Source organism: Hippichthys cyanospilos, chromosome 4 (genome assembly GCF_059441005.1).
Source record: "Hippichthys cyanospilos isolate Australia breed blue-spotted pipefish chromosome 4, RoL_Hcya_1.0, whole genome shotgun sequence".
Classification (NCBI taxonomy): domain Eukaryota; kingdom Metazoa; phylum Chordata; class Actinopteri; order Syngnathiformes; family Syngnathidae; genus Hippichthys; species Hippichthys cyanospilos.
Window position 1 is genome coordinate 8,508,006 of NC_142372.1, and position 23,802 is coordinate 8,531,807.

Consider the following 23,802-nt stretch of genomic DNA (forward strand, 5'->3'; position numbering starts at 1 on the left):
AATAAAATCGATCTGCTCCCTGATGCCTCTGTCCTACGTCGGAGGCACCCTTTGCCATGACATCACCATGCAGACTATTCTGAAAAGTCAAGCCGGCGCGGACGACGCACAATAAGAAACAATGGAGGAAATTCAAACGCCCCATCCTTATTGAACGCAGTCTTGTGTGAGGTACAAAAGCCAATCAAATCAGAGAACCCAAAATCGGAATCAAATTGTGAGACCGTCAAAGATACCCAACCATATTAAAAAGATGATCAAAATGTTATATATTGCTTCAATTTTTTAAGCGCACTACACTACTAGTCTAACATTCAAAGTTAAGGTGACACAATTCAGCATTCAACCACGTTCCTAGAAAAAATATGTATACTTGCAAAGTCAAAAGAATATACAGTACTTGTTCTTTGTGCCAGATTTTACCAATTTTACAGATCAGAAACATAATAAATAGTAGGCAAAACTAGACAAGACCAGAGAAACCCTTTGTGCTAAAATTTGTACTGCATTGAAAACATTTTTTCAACCATCCATGCGAGGCATTAATTGACGACGCAACTGCAACAATCAAGTTATCTTGAGTTTCTTAAGTTATCCTACAACACCCATAAAATCCAGTAATACTCATTGTCAGTATCCGTTCATAAATAAAGTACGACTAGTTTGTCTTGTAGTTTTATCTTACAGTGGATAACATCTCTGTGAAAAAGTAATAATACTACATTGAAAAGTGTATTTCACTCTATATTGTCTGGCGAAAGGAAAAAAAAAAAAACTCTGGATTGACCCAGAGTGTCGTTTCACACTATAATTTTCAATCGCGCGTGTCCCAATTAGGGTTGTGGATTAGCTGGAGCCTATCCCAGCTTCCTTTGAGTCTGAGCTAGGTACAACCTGGAAAACGTACTAATTAATCACGGGATAGTTTAACACTCTCTTTTATATAGAATTACAGATGGAATGCCTTTGAAATGCCTTCATGAAAAAGTGGTTTGCCCAGGAAGATGTTCTCTCCGGTAAACCTTTTGGTTTTGGTGTTTCCCCACTGAATCCTACACTGAATTCCTACATCCTACATCACACTGCAGGATGGAGGGGGGAAAAAAAAAATCATGACAAATCATATTGAGGTCATGAGGAGGAGGGATCGTGAGGTATTAGAGCCTCCAGATGTTCCAATTCAACAACTCCAAAGTGAATTCCACAAAGGAGATACAATGCAAAAGGAACAAAATAAATTGATTCTAATTAACGAGGGCAATTCTAGGGCAATTTCTATTCAATGTCTGTTCATTTAACAAAAAACGTCTGTTAGACCATGCACCAAGTCACATCAATCAACCAATAGAACAGGTGAGACTCTTCATTTGACTCTTTGCGTAGTGAGAGGATAACCGCTCTGCCGCTAATCCCCCAAAATTACAATAATTCCTTCCCGTGCAATTAAGCAGGATAAGACCCCGAGTGATCTTTTTTTTTTTTTTCAGCTGCACAGGGATAATGGAGCAAGAGGGGGGTCTGAGCGCTTTGGTGACATCACCGCCATTCTAATTATGGAGCCCACGTGCTGCCCTTAGCAGAGGAGTGGCCAAGCTCATTTTCTCCTTATCCCTGCCTTGTATTATGTCAATGAGTGACGGCGTAGAGACAACTGTGTAAAGTGGCACCAAACCAGCAGAGACCTCAATTTCACAGTCCTGAAATTATTAAACTGTTTATGCCAGGCGGAGATAAAGACCGTGCACATTTGCGGAGGGTTGAGGTCATAGCTGTCAGAGAGGAGTGCATGCATTAGGATGTCATTGGATGACTGAGAGACAGTTAAATTAAGTCCTCTATTGGCAGCTTTCAATTTCATCTGCTTGTGATGATAGGCAGGACTGTCCAAACGACTTAGGTTTTATGGTGTCCATGCATTACTTCATTTCCATGAATCATAACTGGATCCTGTTTTTCTTCAGTAGTAGCCAACTAACTAACAAACCAGATGGACAAATAAACAAAAGTATGGCTTTTTGCTATCCGTGGATATGTTACAATATGTTCTCAGCATTTTAGCATTTCATCCACTCTCATTAGGCTTTAAAAATATTAGCTGAATCCAGAGAAGCAAAACTCTGAAATTTGTGGGGACATTTGGATATGGCACATATCTGCATATCAAATCTTGGCATCTTTGAAATATACCCATTTTGTTAGACAATATCATCTGTCCAATGATGGCCAAATGATGTCCCAAATTGACATAATGGTCTGGTTCACATTCATCCATCAATCAGGATGTTGCCTCCTAAGTGATGAACTAGTTAAACATGTCATCTGGGTACATGTTTTACAATATCAATTGCTAGCGTTGTAGCATTCTTTATTGTTGTTCATTGCAGTCTCATTAGTCTCTTGCAATATTACCAGACAAACACATCGGGCACACTACAGTCATGTTTCTTTTTGCGCTTTTTAACAGTGCATTTGCTAGAGATCTGTGTAAATAACAATCCTGCATTTTGTTGGAATAGCAATGCAAACCGCATCTATCACTTTAGATTCGTACAAGTAATATTGTTGACAAGAGATAGAAGCTTGGATGTTCCACGAGTAAATGTAATGATCATTCAGCAGGTTAGGACATTTTGAGGCACCAGGGTGTAGTGGCAGTGAGCTTAGTATCGCAGACAATAAACTCCCGTGCTGCAACAGAGATGGCTGGGACTGGATTCACAGCCTTAATCCTACAACATCACAGAAGCCTCCATCTGTTGCCTCTAGAGCTGAGTCCTGCAAGGATGAGTGTGCCAAGGACACTGTAGGCGAGGGATCGCAGCAATCGACTGCCAAGAAGCGCACTGCAAAGCTGGCTAGCATAACAGCGGGCTCTATACCTAGGTCACAAAAGATTGCAAACACTATAAGAACACTTAAAAGAGTATTTGGGGATGCTGATGAAAATGTTAGAAATCCTGAAGTCTTCTCTCCTAACATGGATGGACCTAAAGGACAAACTCATACACTCTATGTCCTGTTAAAAGACAGACTTTTTTCTCTGCAGTGACACATAGAAAGCCTCAACAGTCATAGGCCCGCAGCCTCGGCGATGGCCAGGACACTTCACTTTGAAAGGACATGAGTCTCATCAGGTCCTGAGCCAGTAAAAAGTAAGACACACACATACTCATCACCCATGTTACGCAATCAGGCAGCGCTCTAAGACAACCGTGGAATAAGAGGCAGGGCGTGCTCAGTATGCAGCCAAGCCATGCCACAGCAAATTGGCTTATGTACAGCACGCAGGCAAGCTTCTCTTGAACAGGGTCTTCACTTGCCCTTTTCTCAGGGAAGACTCCTTATTCAAGGCGATGGCTTGGCTGTCAGCTTGTGTGATACAACATCTGAGTCAGCCTGGTCGGTCAGCTTTTCTCGCTATTGTAGGCACTGTTTACATAAACTGTTAAGCAATCGCTCGATCGCCGAGTTTTCAATCACAAAATTACAAGAGCTCCCGTCTTCGCATGCCTGCTGAACATTTGCGGTTGCCTGTCCATTTTGTTAAGACCATCATCTGAGCGAAAGCCAAGAGTGACAACGGCCTCGGGAGAGTTCATGTCATAACCGTTGCACAGGATGAGTTCAAACATCTTTGTCAACAAGGAGTCACTTCACACAGCCTCGGGTTTTTAACTTTTCTGCAACGTTGTAGGACATTTTACTCTTGCTATGGCTCAGTCAGAAACCATCAATGGCCAGTCCGTCCGTCCATCAAACCACCTATCCATCCATTTCCTATACCTCTTGTCCTCATTAGATTTGCGGCTAACGTTAAGTGAGACGCTGAGCATACCCCAGACTGGTCACTAATCAATCACGGGGCAGCGATGGCATGTCAAAAGCTCCTATCAAAGCCATGATATTTGGCTGTTGTTCAGTAGGTCAAAGAAAGTAAGCAGCAAGTACAGGTGGGATGAATATCAATATCGTAATGTATCATATTGTTTTTGTTTGCAGTACAAATGCATTAATTTACTGACAGTTGCCACAAACAAGATCTTGTTTTTACAGTAAATCTAGTTTGCACAGCAGCACAAGAATTCACATTGCACTAAGACTCGGTTCTTGACAAACTGAAGTCTCCGATTTATGCACAGATTGGGATTTTGCACCATCGTCATAAACTGAGAACAGCTAGTAATTTGATGCGATTTCTAACCATGTCATCGTCAACATAACGAATAATGATGGCCATAATATCTTGTGTATATAAACCATAAATTGTGTCTTAAATTGCCTAGATGACGTGGTGTATTAACGTTTGGTATTTTCCTTCAAATACATTATCCTCAATCACTGTCTCTTGATATTATATTGTAATTGTTAGTGAAATATCATGCTAATACCATCCTGAGCTATTCTGCGATTCTGTCGGCACAGGCACTAACCCATACACAAATACTGTACATATGGCATCCTGACTATGTTAATACTCTGGTGCTACAAAGCCATATTATTACCAGATCAACTTTTCTACTCCGTGTTGGTGCAATTTATACAGAACAACACCACAGTCTAACAGGCAAGGGGCTTGAGAGATATTAGTGTCATTAACGTCAAAGATGTTGACTTCCACAATACAAGAATCTTACCTTTTACTTCAATCGTCGCATTTGCATTCGGAGCCATTTTGAAGGTGTAGACACACATGTACTCCCCAGAATCATCTGCCCGTGGTTTAGCAATCCTGCAACAAGACAGAACACATTAATCCTAAATCTTAAACCCACCAGTCACTCAAACCGAATGAAGTAAACTACTACTAATTATTTGGGACTATATCAGCGAGGACCAGAGAGCCCGTAGCAAACAATGTGTTGGCATGACACTGTAATATTACAGAGCAGCAGCTCAGGATTCTGCAGGGAAGGGAACCATGGGCATATTAGCGGTAATCTTCTGAGTATCACTGATGTAATGTGACAAGGAAGTGACCAATTGGTCCTATCTCGTGGCTAGGGAGAGTCTGTGGTTTGTCTACAGGGGCGACAGTGGCTTTGAGCTCCATTGGTGATCCTTTGTGACAGTACAAAGTTACTACGAGTTATTACCAAAGGGCAGGGTTTATCACATAAGTACACACTGTCTAAAATCAGATTTCATGCTTTGCTTGGCCAAAGAAGCCAACACAAATGTCAATAGGAAAGCACACAAGCAATCAGTCAGTTGGCATGCTGCCTTTGAGTTGATGTTACTGTATACATTTTGGAACTTTAATTCACTTTGCAGCAGTATTTTCTGCATCGCTCAGTCCTCAAAACCACACCTGTACGCTGTGACCTTATTCTCAGTCCGCGTGTTGGCGATCTCCCGTCCATTCTTCACCCAGAAGCTCTCTGTGTGCTGAGTGTGAGCAGTGGTGAGGTTGCAATGTAAAGTAACTGGTACGGGAGGGGAGTCCACCGGCAGGATGATCTGATCAGAGGCATTGATCTTTGGTTCTGAAAGACAGCGACAGTCCAAGCTTATCACGGGAGTAAAGCTCAGTGTAATTCTTGCAATATTCAGCAGTTTCCATTTAAGGCTTTATGCTGCTAAAATGACATATCTGTTAACTGGCTGTGGTGTAAAGTCCGCGTATCAAGCAATTTTCAGAAATAGCCTTGAGACCTCGTAACAAGATTTCAGTCATTGCTTTCGAAACAATAAAAAAAAAGGGTTTGGGCTATTAGTGTCTGTAGAATTGCATATGCATTCCCGTGAAAAAGTGTTAGTCAACCATATAAGCGACTCAATGAGGGCAACCCTTTTCTGATTGCAGTAATTTACTTAATTTTGTTTGCTTCACATATGTATGTCATTGCACGGCACAAGGCATGGTGCACCATACTGACATTTTTTATTGGATATTTTTTTATGTCGAAACTTGTGCTGCGTTATCATCTCCGGAACTAAGTTAAACTTATTTTTTGGCATCAGTGATATACTTCTATTTTTGCTCCCTGTGAGTCATTTGATTAACTCGTTCAGTGCTAGCGGTTTTCAGACCGTCCTTTACTCTACCATATGGAAAAGAAACAAAAAGAAGCCCTTGGTATGGAATTTTCATTTTTTTGACCAAATATTTACAGTCATTATGCCTTTATGACTACGTTGTTGATGGTTACATCAATTTATTTAAAAATGGAAAAGATGTTGTGAGTTCAAAAATATCAATTTGTTGTGTCTGTTTGACACCCGTGTCATATAGCGTGTGGCAACTCATGAACAAATTTGTCTGACATTCCCGCTATAGCAATGCAATTGAGTCATAAATAGAGCACTATTCATAATTGATTGACAGTATTATGTTCATTCTTGTAGTATATGCTGCAGTAAAACTGTTTTGCCAGATAATCAGTGGAAAATAAGCTCCCAACTAGATGTAACATCAAATACATGATACTAACATTCTACATTACTGCTGTGGTGCATTGTTTAGTCCTTGAAATGACAGCGATCCCTGGCCACTACACGATTCATTTCTCAAGGACATTCAGGGTAGAGCGTCCTCTGCTCTGCCTTGAGAGGGAGGCTTTCTTCCAGGGTAGACCAACCTCAGCGGCCATGAAACCCCTGAAGGGGGAGGAGTAAAGGTCCCGAGCATCGTGACGCCACTGATTCCTGCAAGGCTTTGAGCCAGTCGGCAAAAGATGACTAGCTAGTGATTTCTCTTAGCATTCACAGCACCGTCTTCTGCACTGCTGTATGCACACTCGCTACAGGGAAATCACTCCACCTCCTCCCTCACTTCTCCCCCCACCAAGCATGTTCTATTAATAGCATGTTCAAGACATGCATACAGACACAACATGAGGTACATAAATTAACATTTAGCTAACTCGGCGGAGTGGTCCACAGGCAATTCACACAGAAGGTTGTTGTAAGGACGCCCTGTCAATCTCAAATGCTGAAGACTTTATTTCTGTGTGAAGCTCAAAATAAAATGCTCCTATAAAAAGGAACACAAAATAGTTTCCTTGCTCTTACCCCGTAAAACTATATTTTCTGGATACAACGAAATTGAAATAATGTATGTCGTCATAAATCAAGATGGTGAGCAGGAGCCTATCCCAGCTATATGGACGTGAGGCAGGGTACACCCCGGACTGGTTTTGGAGATGAGGGAGAAAACCAGAGTGAAACCTGAAAAAATCAATACGGGACAAACATACAAACTTCTTACACGTATTTTCGAAAACAGGTTGGACGCCTGATCTTCATGATTTCACAAAAAAAAAAAAGAAAATTTGTTGTTTTGTTTTTTTTTCTCATTTAATGCACAGTCTCAGTGAGCCGGTGTGTTTTGGGAAATTTCCATATATAGGGTTATCGGGTTAATAAGGTGCACTTGGTTATACAGTGCACCAGGTTACGAGGCGCATTACAGAACATTAAGGGAATTAAAGTACTGCAACAAATAAGTAAAAAATTATTTAAATTCAATGCTCAATTCAACCCTATAGAGATGGCATTTTTGCAGTATGCGATCACTTGTAGACAGATGCAAAGTACCCCATTTGTGGAATCATGAGGTGAAAATACAGTACATAAGGCAGAATTTGAATTAAAGATGCCAAACTGTAAAGCTGGCATGTATCCATAAGGTGATTATAAGGTGCACTGTATTTTCTTGAGGAAACCTAAGGAATAGAAGTGTGCCTTATAGTTTGACGGGGTAAATTAGCAGAGGGTATTACAACATTGCCATGAAATGATTACAATGTAGAGAAAAATGGCCTTCCCAATCATTAGATTGTACCAAATGGTTTGGACCTCTTGTGCCTAACAGGTATTCTCAGTCCTGATTTGCAAAAGAAAAATTAGGCCCATTACAAGCTTATTAAGTCACACCAAATGTTCCTTCTTAGATGCAACTAATATGATTTGAAGCACAGCGTGTGACTCAGGGGCATAAACTGAAATGGAACTCAAAAAGTATGTGATGTCATAGAACTGACTGGCCTGTGTCCGAATAGAATTTATATTGACAATAACTGTCATATTCTTTTTGAAATTAAAATAATTCTAATTCCAGAAGAGGTTTGTATGAGCAGTGGAAAAGGAGTGAGGAACCTCCAGATTCATGAAATTCCTAGTTCATCAAGAAAAAATGTGCCCGTCTAAAACACATCTCTGCCTTTGCTGCTCAATACCAAAAGAACAAATTGGCAATAATTATAAAAGAACACATTTATTGCTGCAAATTGAATTGTGTTTCGTCTCAATTGTGAAGAGACTCCCTTCTGAAGGACAAGCAGTAATTTCCTTGCACTTTCATCTCTGAGTCAGTCACATTCCATTCCATCAAAAAGTAACTGTCACGTCAATATAATATATTATAGTTTGTTGTTTTGCACTTTAATGACATTTACGATGCTCAAAAACTGTTGGAAAAATATTCAAGAAGACCACTTGCTTTTAAACGCTTTGCTTCAACATACAGGTACATCAATGTAATTATTTTATATTTGTGTCTGTGGATTTTTTTATGTTTTATGTTTGACATGAAGTTTATTGTTTTGCTCATCACTTTTATGTAACTACTTCTCAGGCTGCCTCTTTTCCAGGCCATCAGTGTAAATAAGAAACCAGCCTACCTGGTCAATTTAACGTGAAATAAAATGAATTCAGATGCTCTGTGTCCATCATGCCATCACAGAGTGAGTACACAATTTATTGTTTTTAACAGTTATCCATCTATCCATTATCTGAAGCTGCTTATCTCCACTAGGGTTGCTGACTTACTGGTGCCTATCCCAGCTAGATTTGGGCAGTAGACGGGGGACACCCTGCACTGGTCGCCAGCAATTCGCAGGGCACACAGTGACGAACAACCATTCACGCACCCTAAGGACAATTTAGTATGTCCAATACACCTGCCAAGCATGTTTTTGGAGTGTGGGAGGAAATCCGAGTGCCCAGAGAGAACCCACGCAGGCTTGGGGATAGCATGCAAACTTCTCACAGGAAGGCCAGAGCGTGATGGATTTGAACTCGGGTCCCTGAACTTTGAGGTACTATGCTTTCTTTATTCCATTTTCCCTCAAATATGTAAATAGACAATTCACCTCGTTGGTAGGTGGGGGTAAGAATAAAAATGACCAATGGGAGAGAGAAACAGGATGGATGAAAAAAAAAATTCATACTCGTGCTTTGTTGTTTTTGGTACTCACGCTGGATGAAAGAATGAACGTACAAATAAGAAAATATACAAAGACCATTCTACGTTATGAATATAAATCCATTTTAAAAGTCAACAAATAGAAATAATTTCAAATATTCCTTTCCTAGTCCAGACTGTGTACCAAATACCCCAAAGTTAAAAAAACATCGTGTTTGGTTGCAAAAGAAATCATATTCATGTTGTATCGAAGTATAAGTGTGAAGCTGCAGATAATTGGGCATTGTTTAGACTGCACTATCTAATCAATAGCTAATGTGTATTGTATTACGATGTGATATTGGTATTCTGTCTCATCCCTAATTTAGAGCCTGTTAAAGTGTTGTAGAAAAAAAAAACATGCAAAACATTTCATCTTAAGTAACAACAGAATGTGTGCATTTTCAGTTGTTAGTACACTAAAAATAATCAATTTTGCCTCAGTCAAAACATGCTAATGTAGACAGTTGTGTGAAAGGCCGGGAAGGATCTGACACCTTAACAGCCTCTTCGGGAGAAGCTGAGGATGACTAAGGCTCTCTGTGCTTCAGCGGACCGAGCGACCAAGCATGCACAGATTAGAAAGGTCCATTCGCCATTCAGTTTGTTTGACTGTTTGTGTGCACAGAGCAGAGGGTTGAAGGGCCTATAATGTCATTACTGATTCACAGTCACACACTTATTGGCCGAGAAGGTTACACTATGCTCAGACAAGTCCAAGGAGACCGCTTCACGGAAATAAAATATGTCTCATCCAAGGGCAAAATCACACACCCAATGGGACCGGATTCTTTTATTGAATCACAACCAAATTAGAGAGCAAATATATGATATCATTCTTCTAGAATAAACTCCATTGTTGCCCTGTGTCTTCTTATGTTATTACACACAATTGCATTTGAGTGAAACGGCTACTGGAAAAATGACTTAAGATCTACTAGATTGGCAGGCTGGACTTTTAAGTAATGCCAACCATCACAGCAATCATAAAGGGTGAAAGGACAAAATTAGCATTCAGAAGTGAAGCCAGTGAATTAGATAGGAAGGGTAAAAATTTAGTAAGCAACAATGTTTCCATGGTCGTGTCAAATACAAGAATATACTGTATTTGAAAGATTACCGGAGAGACAAATTCTTAATGGAAGCAAAGAAATACGAATATAAAATGTAGAGGAGATATTTTAGGATCTTCGTCAGTTACTTCGTCGAGCAAGACCATTACATTTGACGGGATAGAGTGGTTAAGAGAAGATTACGGGCTCGTTCATCACTACTTACTCTGTAGCACCAAAATGGTGGCCTGGGCCCGAATCCAGGTGATGGCGGGGTTTTGTCGCAGGTCATTTCGCCTGGGGTCGTTGCTCGCCCGGCACTCGTAGGTCCCAGAGTCTTCCAGCGTGAGGCGCGTGATACCCAGCACGCTGACACTGTTGGCGCCGGAGGCCATGTTGATGGACACCCTGCGCTTGCGGGCTCCTTCCCACAGCTGCTTGAACGAGTCTGCTCGGTTGATCTCGGAATACCACCACTGGATCTCTGGGGTGGGGTTACCAAGTACCTCGCAGTAGAGCTCAGATGTGTCCCCAGTGAGTTTTGTTTCAGACATTGGCGACTTCACAAAGCCAGCTAAAAACAAACACATATCAGGAGCGTTAGAACAGTTGCTAAAGTGACAAAAATTTATTGTGATTAGTGTACAGTACAATTACTATTTTTTGAGGGATCAATAATCAGATTAAAAAAATATATATATATTTTCCAACTCCAGAAAAATGCATTTTTCACATTGATAGTGCAGGAAACAAATTAATTACCATTGAGGTAATGCTTTGGATCCTTGCTTTCCAAAGTAAAAGAAAATGTTCTATTTTGGTTTTACGCAGAAATAATTACTCAGATTTCATGGAGAATAACAGAAAATTTACACTGTTGACTAGCTGATATTTTGAGGATTATCCAAATATTAAATAAAAAAGATATTGCTACAATTAATAGATTATCATTTAATAATTTTATAATCGATGAGTTGCCGAATAATTGTTGCACCTTTAAATCTTAGCGTGTGATACATTTGAGACAAAAAACTGTATGAAAAACATGGCTAAGTTAAAAATCTTCTTTATAAGCTGTTATTTCCATCAATCTCACCATCCACTTGCAATAGCATTTTCAAGGGTCAATCACAGCTCACTTGTTTTCTGAGTTTGATCATGTGACATTCGCAAGCTGAGCCTGAGCAACGAGCAACTGTGATTGGCGAGCCCCTGACATTTAAACCAGCGTCTTAACCTACTTAATTCATTTTTACAAATGCAATTTTAATAAGAATGCCATGTTCAGACTACTTTTGACATGACTTCTCTTCTAAAACTGTCAACATGTGCTGGAAAAAGCACAACCGATTTTCATCAGTCTCGTCTGGTTCCTTGAAATCTGTTCATCAGAAGCCCTTGTTGAGTAGACATACGCTTGTCAACAATCAACCTGACTTGTTGGCACGTTGCCGCAGCAATCAGTGGCACCACTTTCACTTGACCTCGATAGCAAACTTCTGGAAAGCTAACTTTGTTAGCGCTGGGAGTGAATAACATGGAAATAGGTTGGACTTGTATCTATTAATATTTAAAAAGTTGACTTGTTGAAAAGATGCTAATTGTCAGCTTCACCTGTTAGACATTTGTGAGAAACTACATACAAAAAGGGAAAAATGGCATTTTTTTTTCTTTCTCATGCACGAGGAGAACAGAGAAGGACTGCACGAGTACAATTCTACGGCTCTCGAAAGCACCATCTTTATTTATTTGATTTTAGAAGTCCCTAATTTAAATGAAGGTTCCCGCCCTAAAAATAACTTGGCAAGAACCCGGTACACGTGCCTTCCTATGTGTGTGTATGATTATTACAAGTGTGGCAAGATATTTGGTAGATAACAAGTGACATTGACCGGGCCAATCTTGATGAGGTTGGTCGTCCTTCTCAGGCGAAGTTCGAGACAGCAACGTTCTCACGCCAACCTTCTCATAGCACACATTGTTTCATTGCAAGCAGTGCATCCATTTTCACAGGAAAACATTTCTTAATTGCAATCATGTATATTTATTATAGCAAATGTATAATAACTATTTTTACAATTATTATGACACTTATCATGGGAATTTAACTCCTAGATTGTTCATAGATGTGAATCTGTGCAAAAATGGCTGTTTGTAAGAACCCTTCAGAGTCCAGCCTGGATGTCTCTCTGAATGTTCCGAACCCCTGTTTGTGCGCTAGAGTTACTTTAAGCTGAATGATGCTGCCTGAAGGCGTTCTGCCATAGTTGAAGTGTTTTGTCAATATTACTGACATCTTGTTTTCTTTTTTTTTTTTCCGAGACAGCCAGTGAAATGAGACTGAAACATGTGTCTCTACTTCTTAAATTGGTATTCCTCTGCTGTCTCCACTGGAGGAAAATCATGTATTCCAGTGGGACATTAGAGGCATTTACATACATAAACTACCCTGCACAGTTAAATTACATATCAAGCACCTATTAACAGCACTTCACGGAAAATGCCATTCAGTGGTGGTGGGGAAATGGAATAAGCTTAATCTTCTTTAATCCTGAGCAGATATTGCTGTGACAGCAAAAATGAGGTCATCTGACCTTCAATTTGGATGAGCAGGACACTCGAGCGTTTTTTCCCCCCGAAAATCCATTTGAAGAGAAATCAAGCTACCACCCACTCCGTAGACCGCTGAATGACTGACACTTTGGAATAGCATCAACCTGTAGTATTCCACTGGGAACCACCTGCCTGCCTCTAGAAAACACTGCAGTAGTGTTAATAAAGTGGGATCCCATCAGTTATATTGCCAAAGCTACACATGTAATAGTGTGTGTTTGGGCTTCCTTCACGCTCTAGTTCCACATCGGTAGTCAGCTCAACATCACGCTGACAGCCCTAATGAACCTCATCTAATGACAAATCACCTGGACCACAGATACTCTCCTCTACCCCCCCCACCCCCCCCCCCAAAGAGCTGTCAGTTGTAAACAAAAGAAAGAAAAAAGGAATGACCTTAACTTAACTTTGTCCTCGATCGCTAGAGGAAATTGGAACAAAGATGCTGTTAAACTGCCGATTTACTCCTAATAGAAACCCGCTTAAGAGTTTGCTTGCAGAATGGAAACTGTGGTAGTCAACTCCAAATTCATTTGTAATTTATAATTCAGGCCTTTTTAAAATTGCTTTGATTCTTAATCATCTAGGCCAGATATACAGTAGCACAATTAGCAGGAAGTTCCTATATTTTTGGAATGAAATCTATTACAATGAGTATACAATGAAATTGGGAGTGCTTTTTTGCAGCCAGTTTCTCTTTGCAAGCTGAAATCGAATAAATATCTACTATGAGTGAACTTGCAAAATAATGTCTAAAATCCATGTCCAAGAAGATGCAGAGAGCAAGCAGGTCATTCCCAGAGGTCCTATTAAGACAAGCTCGCAAATTGGAACCACAAATACTAAATAGATTGACGATGCCAAATTGCACAGAAGTTGAGTTTTCATCCATGCATGTTGTGTACCGAGTGGTGAAACTTGATGACGTGTCATAAAACACGGAACTCTAATAACTAAACTCCACAAGGTCAGACCTTGACCAAACGTCTTGGGTGTGATGAATTTCACTCCTTTAAGAGACTCATAAGCGCACCTCCTACTGACAGGGAGGAAAAGATGCAATAACTCTTCCTGATGCGCCGATATACTTCAAACTCAGTCTGGCACACCTCCCAAATTTCGCTTGCCCCACAAGAACGGGACTGCCCATTCATTGTTGCCTGTAGCTTAGTTATATATCTGTCGGAGCCCGGATCTCCTAACTGCGAGGCAGGATTGCTAATCACTAGCCTACTGTGCTGCCTAGCTTTGATTTCATTTTTTCTGTCATTTGGCTTCAGATGATTTGGAAATGCACCCCCCAAAACTTGTGATCTCTGTCATCTGGCAAGTTGACTCAAACAGAATGTCAAAAGTCCAGCCAAAAAAAAATTCACATAATTAACAATACATGAATTTTTACTCTGTAACCATAGTAACGGTTCAGTTGGCGAAAAAATGCTCATGACTCACAACCAGATGGAAATGAATTAGAGGCAGAATTTGTGGGGAGAATTTAGCGGGAATTTAAAAAAAAAAAAAAAAAGAGGATATTCGGCACTTACAATGCGAGCGTCTATGCGCGATGCCTCCAGTTATGCAGCGTAATTAGCATTTGTTTCTTTTCTCTGCAAACATCTGCTTCCATCAAGCTCACAACATAATCCCAGAGGGTGAAACCAAGTCTAATACGCCTACGCTCGTGAAAGCGGAATTTCAATTTGACACATTTACTGTGACATTCTTTACTACGATTCTAGCAACTCCACTCATGGCAAATGTAGCCAACGACTCCCCAAGACCACCGTAATAATAGAAAATGAATGCATTAAAACAACATTTGAATGTTCATCAAGGTGATGGCCCGAGGATGAAAATAGCTAGGCGTAATTTGTATTCAGCGGGAGAGAATTAACACACGGAACAAACTACAGAGACAATGCTCAACAAATGAGCAAGTGCAATTGGTGCACGTTTCCAACAACATGCTGGCAAAGAACAGCTGGCACATCTATCCATTCTCCCTTCAAAGTCATTCCAGAAAAACAATGCAGCTACTGTTAAAAACAAAAATGTACTCTGCTGCTTTTGGCAAATAATTTGCACAAACTAAATCCAGACCAGTTACCACCAAAACCTATGGCTCATCTTCAATTTACCCTATCCTCTATAGATACCAATATTGGTGAGAATTAAAATAAATAGTACGAATGAGAGAATAACACATGATTTTTCCTGTTGTTTACTGTTGTTTGCACATTCTGAATTTTGGAGCTGATCGGTGAATAGAAATAAAACAATAACAGAACTGATGAGAAGATGGACCAATCAATCCAGTCTATTTAAAAAACTGTTTTTTTTACTGTACAGTTGACCACCACTATTGGTGGGGATATAGGACTAACAACAAATAGCTAAATGATGCCCACCAAAATATATTAGGAAAAACAAATAACAGTTAAACCCTAAAATTTCTGACCACAATTATGATAAAAATTCACAGAAAAAGCCCCCCCCCCAAAAAAAAAAATACAGTATATTATTTTGACATTCCATCAGATTAATGATCTTGCATAAAATGTAAAAATGATAGCAGTGATGTGTAATATTTGAGGAGAATAAATGGCTCTATAACATTGCAATATTGTCCTAAGCCACAGCTCTAAAGGCTGTATTTGAATTATTCAACCAAAATTTTTGTAATCAAATGTCTTTTATCTTACTCTTAATTTTTCACTATATAGTCAGTTTTTGTTAGTTTTTTGAAAGTAAGCTGTAATTTCAGGTAGTTTTCATTTTGTAAAATCATTTTAGTTTTTATTTTATTTCTATAAAAATATTAGTTTCAGTTGTAGTTATTAGTATTATTCTTTTAATGTAACTATAACAACCTTGATTCCCACCCTATGACCCTACTGTAATTATTTATTGAATCTGGCTCAGTAGCGCATTTTCAAAGTAGTAGTTCACATAGCTGATTTTATTAGATTAGACGAGATTACCACTCAATGCCCCATTTTGATTCTGATCCACCATCACACTCCATTGATCGGCAGCCAGACGTAAGTAGAATATGAAAACACCGTAACTGTCTTTCAGCTGTAGCAAAAACAGATTTGTAGTCCAGGAATTCACATAGCTGACTTTCATGAGGCTTTCTCAGGCTTCATTCCACTGAAAAAAGGTCACATATTGATAGGCTGGCAACAAGTCCAGGGTGATATATACCATATAAATCTGAACAAAATAGAACATTTTCAATGAAAGTGGCATTTCCAAACGAGTACTATGGCTTTGCACGTGTACACTTAAAAGTTTTATTTGGTGAAATTCAGATATCTGGTTTAAAGTTGCTGTACAACCTTACAAGGAACCTAAGCAGAACAGCGCAATGAGAAAGACTCATTGTTCGGCAGCAGCAGTACCATAAAAAGAAAAAAAAAAAAATCGGAGTTGTTTAAGCATTAAAGCGTTACTCGACTGATGTCGGTATAAAAGAGAGCTCCCCTGAGAGGCAACATCAAGCCGCACACAAGCGCCGTGCAGCCTGAGAGTGAGTCAGCTGCCTGCCTACAACCTGGATCCCCATCTGCACTCCCACAAGGCAGACAGAGAGAGCAGTGAGTAGGAAAACCCCCTAAGGACCGCTGAACTGGTCACATGCAAGAAGGTAGCGTGTGCCTATGCGTGCGTGTGTGAGCGTGCGCGAGTGTGGTGATGTGGTAATGGGTGCATCTGCGGGTGCGTTGGACTGGCGTGGTGCTTGGACCGATTTTGCACTTTTACCAGACACAGGAGCTCTGATTGTGACTGTCTTGATTTTGTAACTTATTTTCTTCTTGATAAACCAGTACTGATGTGATATTTTTATTGTGCAACTTAAATGACCACAAATGAGTCTCGCAAAAAAAAAAAAAAAATACAGTCACTTTTGAATAGCTGACTTATACTCAGAATGTACTGGTTCAATTTCCATCAGTGTCCCATTCACAGTCATCTACAGATTGATAGATCTGTGGTGCAATTTGCCCAAAATCCAAATGCTTCACAGTCGTGACTGATTGCCAATGTAGTGGATCACATGCCTGACTTTCTTACAGTTATTATTATACACAGTTCATATTGTACACATAGCTAGCTACTATGCAGCTCATGCAGACTCGATTCCCACTTAGTGCCCCCATACACAGAAATGCTGTGATAAACTAGTGCACTTCAGGTAGGTGATCTTTTAACAGGGTTTCCACGGGTATCAACAAATCTAATTTAATGTTTTATAATGCCATGCCAAGAACGGTGTATTTTTTTTTCAATTTAAGAGCAAATTAATATGTACATGAAGCAAGTTATTGCTAAATGATGCCTAAATTCTGAAGGTTGCATCATAAGTTACACTCTCTTCTTGCTCTTTACCTCAGTGGTTCTCAAATGGGAGTACGTGAAGGCACTCAAAGAGGTAGCTTAGGTTTTAACAGGGTTTCGACAGGCACTAACTAATGCTTTTTAATGGCATGATACTAAAATACATGTTTTCTTTTCAAAATAAGAGCAAATGAATTGGAACAAAACAACTCATTCTCTCTCGCTCTCTCTCTCTCTCTCTCTCTCTCTCTCTCTCTCTCTCTCTCTATATATATATATATATATATATATATATATATATATATATATATATATATATATATATATATATATATATATATAGTGAAAATGATCTCATTGGTGATACATGACTAAAAACCAGGTTTTATGGTGCAAATGACACTAAATTACAGCATTTAAATGTATTGATTCACATGCTTTCTTGCAGTTAATATATTATGCTGGGGGCCACCTCCTAGGCACTTGTGATCTAGCCCCGTCTGCCTGTTCATCGCATCATCTTAAGCGTTAATGGTGAGTACATAATGCATTGCTTATGAATAGAAATGCAAAGTGAATCATTTATTTTCATTTACTTGCATGACTGAAGAATGATGAATGCCAATTGAACATCCAGATACCTAAAAACAGACTTCTGTCATTGAAGGGTGAGTACGTCTTGAATTGTATGTATATCTAAATACAAAGCACTACACATTTTTTATATCTGACTTGGGAATTTATACGAGCGGATTGCAAATAAGATCCTATCCTATGACGAAATTGTTGCAACTTGCCTCACCCTGACACTTGTTACCAAACAGGATGAATCTGTTACTGCTTAAATAGCCTCACTTTTAATCAGGAATGAATTACTTCTAGCATAGTTGCTAACCTTACAACCACATGCCTGGTATGCTCGTTAGCTGTATATGGCGGTATACTGTATTCATGGTCACTGTGTCTCATGACACTTATGTATACAGTTCAAAGTGTCCAAAGGAGTGGCCCATTATTAACAAATTACTTGTCTCTACTCACTTGTTCCTTTTTACTGTAAATAATTTCTATGTATTTAATTATATGATTTTTTTTTTTCTTATTAAAGAATGTCTGCAGAGGAGTCTCAGGTCATAATGTATTTCATAATGTACTGGGAAGCCAAGAATACCGTATTTCTCCGTGAACAAGTCGAGTTTTTTTGTCCACATTTTCAACAATATTGGTGGAGTGGACATATACCCGCATAACTCAAAATCAGACCGATTTTCTCCATTGAGAAAGCATTGACACTTAAAATTCATTTTATTGTTGCAACATTAGTTTCAGCACTTGCAGCTACGTACATGCGCGTGTACATTGCCTTGCATTTGTCCCGTTTCCACCCCACCCCCACTTCCAAAACCACAACAATATATGTACGTTCAATATACGTTGAAGAAATGCGTCTAAAAGTACTGTAATTTCGTACTGGACTGTAAACACGCATCATGTGTTTTAATGTGTTTTAATTGTACAGCCATAATGTGTGTAAACACTGAAGTCAGGGGTAGACTTATACGTTATTGTAAAATTCACCCAAATTGAAGTCAAAAAGGGGGAGTCGATTTATGCGCGAGGTCGACCTGTACATGGTAAAATACGTTACGTATTGGTTTTGTTGCGGCAATCATAAACACATTAATATAAGAACAGTCAGTCAAACATATCCGCCAATTATCAATCAATTCAAATTTAGCATTATTGTTTACTTGTATATAAAGCCAAAAGTGATTTGGCGTGGTGATTTTAAAAACATTAGAGTGGCCATTGTTTGCTTTCTCCACTGCTGATATCACTGGCATTACAACTTATGTAATGTCATGGTGGGGGGCCATGTGACACAATGTCGCTGTTATTTGCAAATTCAAATAAAACGGCTCCCGGATGCTGTCATTTCAAAGGCACAGCGGCGCGGCAACAGTTTAATGAGATTTAAATCCCAGTAAACCTTGCTGGGTAGGCGTGCTCTAATCTGCCTCAGTAATCACAATCTCTAAACACGTCCTTTTATTATCTTTTGGAGGTCAAAACAGGCCAAGTCAAGCAAAACTGAAAGCAAAACTGAAGCAAAACTGAAAGACTTCACATGATATATATATATATATATATATATATATATATATATATATATATATATATATATATATATATATATATATATGCATAATTTTACACAGTTGTGCATTCATGTCTGCTTGTTGTGTGTTTTTGCGTTCAGTTGCGGGTCCCTATCAGATTTCACACAGAGCAAGAACGAGTCGGTCGAAGCGCTGGCTCGAGGCCCGCAGCATATTCACAAATGGACCTTTTGTCCGGAGCGCGGACAAGAAACACGATAATGGATAAGTCGCTCCTTTGTCTCATAAGCTCTATTGATTGGATCGGATGCATCTTTATAATGCTAGTCTTAAAAAGGCAAACCCCGCCTCTCTTGATGGCAACACTTGGTGGAAATAAAGAAGAACAAAAGAGCCACTTATTGGCAAAATACCACTTATTATACTCCAGTGTTTAGTGCAGTGCTTGTTGGTGCTGCTTTCTTGCTTGTGTCTCCGTGCAATAATATCAGGAATATCTTGCTTTTAAACTGCTTTCTACACTTATTGACAGATAAATACATATGGGTGGATGGATGCCTGCATTCTACTCCATCTACTCCTAGCATGGACAAATATTCTCATCACAAATAATCAATTCTTCAACATTTTTCCTCTTAGTAAAACATGCTTTTAATTTTAGCTTTAGTGGTGAATTCCAGATGCTCATGGGCAAATGGAAAGTACTGCTTGAAATAGTTTTTAACATTCATAACTGTGTATGGAAAGATGTTTTTAAAAAAAAACATCCAAAACTAATCAGAGCTCATTTTTAATATGATAGAGCCAGGGCAAGGAAGTTTTCTGGCCCGTCATGATATTGATGATGATTGATTTACCATTACTGATCACTGTAAAAAAAAAAAAAAAAAATACCTTAATTCCATTAATTCTGGCTTTTTAAAATGTGCATTCACTGACTCTGGGAATTCCTCTTTCACGCACACAAGAACTATTACTTTAGAAATGTAATTTGATTTAGCATACATTTTGGTGCAATGTGTTCTCTTGGCAGTAGACTGCAATAAGAAATCACACCCACTAGGAGGCATACACATCATGGTGTTTGAATGCCTTCAATCTCTGGAGTCTTTTCTTCCATAACCATTCACATAAATGGCTGCATAAGACAAAATACACATTTAAACCCGTCATCTGTTAAAAACATAAGAACAAACATTTTGTAGAGCTTAATTTACTTGATAATGCCTTTTGGGGTGTAATTTTAAAACTTCTATCTTGCATTTCCTGGCAAAGAGTCTGTTAGAATGCCTTCCAGAATTATTTGCTGAACTGTGTGATTTATTAATTCAAGGTATATTTAAAAAGCAAAATAACAGAAGAATCTCACAATACCTAATTCTCAACATTGCTTTGACTTTAGGCCTATACAATGAATATGTTGAGCAAGATTGTGTACAGTATTCATTTCAGTTCATGACACTATGACTCTGAAACGCAGCTCAAACATTGACTTCTCAGCCATGCTCAGATTTCTCAATGGGGAGAAAATGTTCTCAGCGCAACATTAAAGGCATTTTTTCTCTTAATAGTAGCTGCTGCATACTTTTGCTCTAAAACTCAGTTATTCCTGGGTGTATGTATGTACTGTATGCTTGCTGTAAGTTTAGACTGTATACAACGTTCCTTCAATTTTTGCTATTAACGGGAACCGAAAACCCCGCACGAAAAATGAAATTCCAACAAGACACGTGTACTCCAACAAGACACGGGCATTACTATAAGACACATGATTGGCCCCCGATACGAATATCGACCAATGAGGAGTGGAGTACAACTCCTGCCTGAACGTGGATTACAACTCCTGCCCCTCCACACAAGTTTCCTGTGAAGGCATGGAAACGAGAAGGGATAACAGTACGGTTACTGTATAAGATTTAATCATTTAAAATTTAAGTAAATATGTGTGCTGCAGTCATTCGACGTCTAAGGAAAAGTTAGCTATGTGAGCCACTAAAATACAAACAGCAGATTATATCAATTATCTTAACCCATTCAGTGCATTCACGGATATAGATGTCAAAAATTCATTTTTACTAGACGGGCAGTGAATAAGTCGTCTCATTCATTGCCATTGACAGTACATATCAAAGATCCATTTTTACTAGGACGCAATGATTGCAGAATTTTGATATTACCACGTCATAGTATCTAACTACCTTTATTTTGATAATATTGCTAAATACTGTAAATACCACCCGTCAGAGTTTAGAATTTACCTATTTCCACTTTAAACTTACTACTTCTATGAATGATTTTTGTGTTTTCGATAATGCTTTACTAATGTTTTGCTTTAGGGTGCTACAAGATGGTAGCCTTTCCTTTTTTAAAAGGAAAGTAGTAAGTGATGGGAATAAGTATGTTAAACTGATTTATCTTGACTTTTATATGATCTTTGTGCGTCAAAGAGGATCTAAGTTTGATTTTGTTTGCTTGAAGCTTTTTGTAGTACACAGCTGATCTTTAGCACCCCCCGTAAATTGTTGGCATAAATTGGGGCTCATAATTTGTGGTTTATTTATTGTGTAAACTATTAAAATGGGCAATGACACAGTGCATGTATAATTTAGCATTAGTAGTACGTTCGTATTTGGTCTGTTGTAGTCTGTTTTTTGTTTTTGTTTTTTTTTTTCTTGGCGTAGCATCGTCTCACGGCTGTGGCTGGCAGCGGGATCAGAGTTCTTGGCAAGGCGGCTGCAGCTGTGCACAAGGAGGCCATCCATTAAGCGTTAATGGATTCACTTTCACAAAAGGACCTTAAACCCACGTTGCCGTGCCGTGGCGGTAAAAATAGAAATGGGGCGGAATGGCCGGGAGGGGGCATGGGGGAACACTATTTGCGCTCATATCTGTCGCAAGAATTCGACCGCCCACTTCTTCCCCATGAACGTGCGGTGGAAAAGATTTGAACACGTACGGATTCCCCGTGCGACCCGCTCCCCGCGCTCCTTGAAAACCGTGATTACATCCGCCGCACTCATAATTATTAGTGTCCGTGTGTCACAACCTGAAGGCTGTAATACCACAGGATAACCAGAATTACATAAGGAGCCACACATCGTTTTACTTACCAGAAATAAGAAGCCCCCCCTCCCACCATCTCAACTAACGAAAAACCCACTCTCCAGATATGTCCAACAATAGCAGGATTATGGGATATAAAATGCCTCACATCACACTCCTCGCATCACGGAGACTAAAAAAGGGAAAGAGCAGAATCCCTGGGATGAGATTTTGTTATGAAACTGTTGTGATTTTGCACTTATTTTCTCCTTAATCCACTCAGATACATTGTCTTACTCTTTTCTATAGTGCATTATTTACTCGAAATAGGTCAAATTAAACCCTCTCTAAACTAGGACAGTGCATGTTTGTGTCAACGCGTTTCATCCCACCTTCAAAATGTGTCTTTTATTAACAATCACACGGTGGGTGTCTGATTATCCCCCAGAAAACACGAGGTGGGTATTAGGCCTTAAATTTAAGTACTCACAGTCATTCCCTCCTCCATGTTTGTTTTTTTTATTATTTTCCCCATGAGGATTACTTCTTGCTCATCACTCAGGGGCTCAGAAGTCCCGGAATAAAAATGATCCTTTGAAGAAAATAATTGGGCATGCACAAGAAATGATCTGTCTCAAGAACTTGTGAAATCGCATTACCGTTACTGGCCTGATATGCAGATGTCACTGATTTTGCAGTCCTTGTGAGTTGAAATATTTCCCATCGATGCAAATATCATTCGACTTCAACTTTTATAATCATTTTTTCAGAATGTTACGTTTTCAGTGCGCTGCTTGATTGAAGAGTGTGTGTTTTTTGTGTGTTTGTGTGTGTGTGTGTGGGGGGGGGGGGGGGCGAGGCGCTTTTAAAAGCTAATTGATATGGTACGCACACACAAATAAATCATGTGAAGACTCACAAAGAACATGGCATTGACTCAAACATTGAACTACCCACACGCCTGCAGCTTATCATCCTGCTCACTAGGCCACACCCCTTTAAGGCACGCATCAACACAAATTAAAGTAGTCTTTTGAGAAGACGGGCAAAAAATAATCAGCAAAGCATCGACACCATGCACAAAGCATGTACACAAGCAAGACCCCGTGTTACATAAACCACTGCATTTAGTAGTTAAATTATTCATCACAGACATACCACCTGCAAAAGAGGCTTATCAACAGTTTTAGCTAGCACATTAGCCTAAGTAACATCCGAGCACAGACGTGACATGACAACATCAGCAAATAAATATGCAGACGATAACTTTAGTGTAACTCTAAAAGGCATGAAATACGCATTTTGTAATTAGCATTTACAGATTAAAAAAAAAAAAAAAGAAAAAATATCTGGGTCAAAGTGATCAGAGTTTTTGCACAAAAACAACCTAAATCAATAAGTCATTTGCAACATAAACTCATAAATTGACCCATCGTGCAATTTTGTTTTC

The 23,802-nt window shown here is 39.2% G+C and overlaps 2 protein-coding genes across 3 annotated transcripts in view; one reads left to right on the top strand and one right to left on the bottom strand.

The window, feature by feature from the left end:
* nptnb (neuroplastin b) overlaps positions 1-23,802 on the bottom strand; it is a 33,897-nt gene that overhangs the window by 8,478 nt on the left and 1,617 nt on the right. The window contains exons 2-4 of the mRNA XM_088412281.1: positions 10,463-10,810; positions 5,309-5,483; positions 4,635-4,729 (exon numbers count right to left, since the gene is read on the bottom strand). Of these exons, the coding sequence (XP_088268407.1) occupies positions 4,635-4,729; positions 5,309-5,483; positions 10,463-10,810 (618 nt within the window). The remainder of the gene's footprint in view (positions 1-4,634; positions 4,730-5,308; positions 5,484-10,462; positions 10,811-23,802) is intronic.
* Positions 1-23,802, top strand: part of LOC148424470 (calcium homeostasis modulator protein 6) — a 35,019-nt gene that overhangs the window by 3,164 nt on the left and 8,053 nt on the right. The window lies entirely within an intron of this gene.